At 35.4% G+C, this 5,000-nt stretch overlaps 1 protein-coding gene across 1 annotated transcript in view; it reads left to right on the top strand.

Moving 5' to 3' along the window:
- crb (cell polarity complex component crumbs) overlaps nucleotides 1-5,000 on the top strand; it is a 26,641-nt gene that overhangs the window by 6,347 nt on the left and 15,294 nt on the right. Inside the window, exons 5-14 of the mRNA XM_086551157.1 lie at nucleotides 26-267; nucleotides 1,272-1,397; nucleotides 1,513-1,679; nucleotides 2,023-2,201; nucleotides 2,570-2,711; nucleotides 2,821-3,031; nucleotides 3,311-3,427; nucleotides 3,701-3,888; nucleotides 4,267-4,420; nucleotides 4,693-4,917. Coding sequence (XP_086407283.1) covers nucleotides 26-267; nucleotides 1,272-1,397; nucleotides 1,513-1,679; nucleotides 2,023-2,201; nucleotides 2,570-2,711; nucleotides 2,821-3,031; nucleotides 3,311-3,427; nucleotides 3,701-3,888; nucleotides 4,267-4,420; nucleotides 4,693-4,917 — 1,751 coding nt within the window. The remainder of the gene's footprint in view (nucleotides 1-25; nucleotides 268-1,271; nucleotides 1,398-1,512; nucleotides 1,680-2,022; nucleotides 2,202-2,569; nucleotides 2,712-2,820; nucleotides 3,032-3,310; nucleotides 3,428-3,700; nucleotides 3,889-4,266; nucleotides 4,421-4,692; nucleotides 4,918-5,000) is intronic.

The following is a 5,000-nucleotide window of genomic DNA, read 5'->3' as shown; positions in this document are numbered from 1 at the left end:
TTCTAATCTAATCTTGTCCCCATAGGTTTGAGTTGGGTGTCCTGCGACTAGGTGTAGATCACTCTACAGTTGTTGTGGCTAACACCACCAGTTCCAGTGAATCCCTTCTAGACCTAGGCTTATGGTCACTCTCACCACAGCTAACCATTGGTGGAAATTTCACTGGTTGCATCCTCCAAGGAGCAGGGACAGAAATGACGCACCCACAAGCATTACACGCTGGAGTGGTCTGGGGGTCTTGTCCGCTTCCAGATGGGACCAACTGCAGTAAGTATGGTGCTTTTTCGATTGAAAGGACTTTGCAATTTTCATGGTGTAATTGTCCACACACAAGAAATAAAGAGATGGAGGGAACTTAGCTACAGTTCAATGTGTGATTACATTTGCTGTTCTTCCTTAGTTTTCCTATCATTAGAAAAATTGCATGTGATAATGTCTTGCACAATATTAATGTTTGTGGTGGTTGGGCTTTGTCTTGGCTTTCCTACAATTGCTTGGGGTGTGGTTTATGGCGGTTGTGGTGATGACTACCTCACATGTCGTGGTTGTGACTGCCTGCACCTCTTCAACATTACTCCGTTCTCCTTCATGCATCAGCTGGAGGTAGGCACTGTCATAACACAATATTCCTTTTTATTTTTCTTGAAGGGCTTTGCATGTAGTAGAGACAAGCTTGTTTTTTTCAGAAATGTACAATATGGGATGAATATTAGAACTGAATTACTAATTATTAAGAGGTGATCACACAAATGTTATGAATATTTTGAGTGATTATGCAAGATGTACAATTATTTGCTTGATTTTGACAATATCTCACAATATTGCTTTGCTGTTGGTTTTTATATGATCATATACTTGCAAAAACTCATGATTCTTGATGCCTATATCTCTATATTTATCTGTTAATATAAAGTAGTTATTAACTTATGTTTGATATGCATGATTCTAGATTTTGATGTTTAGATATTGCTTAAATGATCTTTGAAACACATCTTTGTAAACATATAGTATATCAAGTAGCAAAGGTATTATATTTGCTATAAAGAGAATAACTGATTTATGTGCATGCTTGGGCAAGTGTGTGTGTGTGTGTGTGTGTACACTTCTATACATATGCATATATAATTTTTTTATACAACATATAATTACATATTTAAATAATTTGACTTGTGTGTAATAAGGTGAAAATTAGTGTGTATGAGTTTTGGAATGGAAGAGTTCATATTTGTATAGCATTTTTAGAACAAATGATATCACTCACTTTATTGCAGGTGGATTTGCTGATCCCTGCTTCTCACAACCTTGTGGTAGACGTGGCCAGTGCGTACCACATCAAGAGGGTTATCATTGTAACTGTTACACACGTTACTCTGGAGAAACTTGTGAAATTGATAATGGTGAGATATTTTGGAGCTTAATTGAAACTTGTGCTTATGTATACTCTTGTTGATAAAGCTTTTATAAAAATCAGCTTCCTGTTGTATGCATTATTATTTTTATTTTTATTTTTAGGACCCCTCTGCCCCCTGCCACAGTATGAATGTCAGAATGGTGGACTCTGTCAGGAAGACAGGATAGGTAATTCCACGACCTGTGCCTGTCCAACTGGCTTTACAGGCACAGTATGTCAGGTGTCCATTGATGCAAGTTTCTGTGACAATGCTGACAATCCATGTCAGGTATGTTGATTTTTTTTTATTTTTTGTAGTTTTAGTTTTAGTTTTTAATTATATAGTGCCTTTTTTATTGTGAGGTTTATTTGAACATCTCTTCCTTCATGAAGTTATTCAGTATTAAATTAGATTTGATTTGAGGAAATATTCCTATTTAATTTCATATGCAATGTTCTTCAACTCATTTCCATATCAAATTAATGGAGAATGAATGACGTTAGTGTTTGATATTATATCTTTAGTGCAAATGAAAACATGATTTCCATCAATATATTGTCATTGCTATTCTGAATGAAGATGTAGTTTTTATCTTCAAATTATGAATTAACTTAAATCACTGTATTTACAGAATAATGCCACCTGCACAGTGACGCCATATGAAGACAGATACGAGTGCCTTTGCTTACCAGGATTCACAGGAGAACACTGTGAAATAAATAATGACGACTGTGCCTCCCTTCCCTGCCTTCATGGTGGCGTTTGCAGCGATGAAGTTAACGATTTCAAATGCGACTGTGAAGGAACTGGGTACGTGCATGCTTGATATTTTCATTTTTCATCTTGTGGGAGCTTCGTATTTCTTAACTTTTCTTTACCTTTTTTTTTTTTTCCTCTTTTTTTCCCTAACTGTTCCTATTTTGTGTATTTTTTACTTCTTGTTTCCTCTCTGCTTTAGTAATTCATAATCATTATCTTCCCAACCCCAGCATCATCATCCAGATTTTCATCATCATAATCCTGACTTCCTTCAACCTAATCTCCACTCATTTCCTGTTCCTGGTCACTAAAAATATTCTTTGAATATCTTATAGAATTTAAAATGCACTCATTTTTATTTTATATACAATATTTTTGTTTGCAAAACTCATTAAGAATAATTTTTCTCTAATATGCAGCTACGAGGGAGAAACATGTGAAGACAATATAGATGAATGTTTAACTATGCAGCCGTGCCTTAATGGAGCAACATGCTACGATCTTTATGGTGACTACGAGTGCGCATGTGCTCCAGGTTATGGTGGGAAACATTGCGAAGTGGTAAGTCGTCAGTAGTCTTTTCACTGAATACCATTATAAAGTCTTTAGAACTGATAGAGAAGGAGCTTTTCATTACATGTTACTTAGTCTTGTATCTTTCCCCCACCAGGAAGTTCTCGAATGCTCATCCGATCCCTGTCAAAATGGGGGAACGTGCACAGACCTTCAAAATGCATACAGATGTACATGCATGCTTGGTTTTGAGGGTGACAATTGTGAGCATAACATCAACGACTGCTATAACGTTACCTGCCCCGAGAACTCCTACTGTATGGATGGAGTTAACGAATATGTATGCAGGTGTAACCCTGGATTTTCAGGCAAGTGTTAAATATCATGCACTGAGTTCGTGATACTTATTATATTGAACTGTAGATTTTGACTGTTAGTTCTGATGGAGTGATTTCATTTGGTAATTAGTCATACTGTTTTTTCTTATAGTCAAGAGATCTAGTATATTAAATACTGTAATAGTAAGGAAAATTTTTGATTTATTTGCGATTAATTAGACAAGCATTTGGACTACAATGCTTCGGAGTAGATTTAGAATGAAGGGTTTAGTATCAAATACACACTTAATGTAATTTATGACATTTCAGGTTCCCCACCTAACTGTCTCGAAATAAACGAATGTGATTCCTCTCCATGTCTAAATGGAGCTTCATGTTATGATCAAGATAATTCTTTCACTTGCATATGTACTCAAGGTTTTACTGGTAAGTATTTTCCCTTTTTTATGTAATGTTATAAGTTTTGTGAATATTATTTTTCCGTAAAAAAAAACTATTTATATATTACAAAGAAATTGTAGGTATAAGGAAAATGAAAAACAGACTTGACTCAGAATATGATGCATTTTTTTTTAGAATCTTATTTTTTTATGCTATTGATGTAGAATATTCATTACTAGTCATTCATTATTAGTAATATTCATCATTAGTCATACTATTAAAGCAGAGTTTTCACCCACGTTTTGATTTCCCAACCAGGAAGCAATTGTGAAATCAACATCGATGACTGTGTCTCAGACCCATGTCAGAATGGAGGCACTTGCCTAGATGGGATTGACACCTATAGTTGCGAGTGTGCACCTGGATTTGAGGGAAGCCACTGCGAAGAAAATCGCAACGAATGTGCACTTAATGTCTGCGTTCATGTTAAAGACTGTCGCGACTTGGTAAGTGGAGCCTAGATGGTTTGATGAATGTGATCTATTGATGAGTAATATGGAAAGATTTTGAAACTTATATATGCAATTTATCTTTTGTGCATGCTATGCTATGTGTATAGGATTATCATAAGGTAAGCTGCAGTGAGTTGTTTTGATTGATGGAAAATAAGATTCCAGTGCAGTCTGAGTAAGAGTGCATGATATTGTTGAAGATGTGTGATACTTTTAAGTTGACTTTGGATATATATTGCTGCTGTTCATAATATTGATAGTATTCCTTTTGCAGTTAATGCTTGATATTTTGATGTGTAAGTTGAATTGGTTTATTACTTTGTCTACAGTTTCTGTCAAAACTAATTTGTATTTTTTTCATCTGAAATATAGATTGGAGACTATGAATGTGAATGCGAAGATGGATGGTTTGGCAAGAACTGTGATGAAGAAGTAGATGAGTGTGCTTCATCTCCATGTAAAAATGGGGCATCTTGCAAGGACAAACTCAATGGCTTTGACTGCACATGTCCCCCTGGATTTACAGGTGAGTTTGTGGTGATTATGTTATTCTTTTCACCAAATTGGAAAGTTATTTTATTTTATGCTATATTACATCCTCCGTAGGATGTAGAGAGATGAAAGAGATGTTAGTTTAAAGCCTATGCCAGACATGATAGAATACTTGTCACACATTACCTGCAGTTGGACAAAATTTACTATTGAATGATTAAACCTGTATGTTTATTTTATATGAGCTATATATGCATTCTTATTTTTTTTATTTTGCTATCAGTAACATATAATCTCTTTCTTTAGGGGAAACTTGTGAAACCGATATCGACGAATGTGCAGTGAACCCCTGCCTCAATGGTGGTATTTGCATTGATGGCCTTAACAACTACACCTGTGAATGTGGTGATGCATACATGGGTGTGAATTGTGAGGAAGAGTATGATGCCTGTGCGTCCAACCCTTGCCAGAATTCTGCTTCATGTATCTCAACACGTGGGCAGCAAGATTTTTATTGTGAATGTATACCAGGTATGTTACATTGTCGATGATATCCAGTAAAGCAAAGGTTATTTGTTTGTTTGTTGATTATGTTCTGACAAACATAATTTTGA

This window comes from Penaeus japonicus, unplaced genomic scaffold (assembly GCF_977035675.1).
Source record: "Penaeus japonicus unplaced genomic scaffold, GWHDUDI00000001_assembly GWHDUDI00000024, whole genome shotgun sequence".
Classification (NCBI taxonomy): Eukaryota; Metazoa; Arthropoda; class Malacostraca; order Decapoda; family Penaeidae; genus Penaeus; species Penaeus japonicus.
This window is presented reverse-complemented; position numbering and strand designations above follow the sequence as displayed.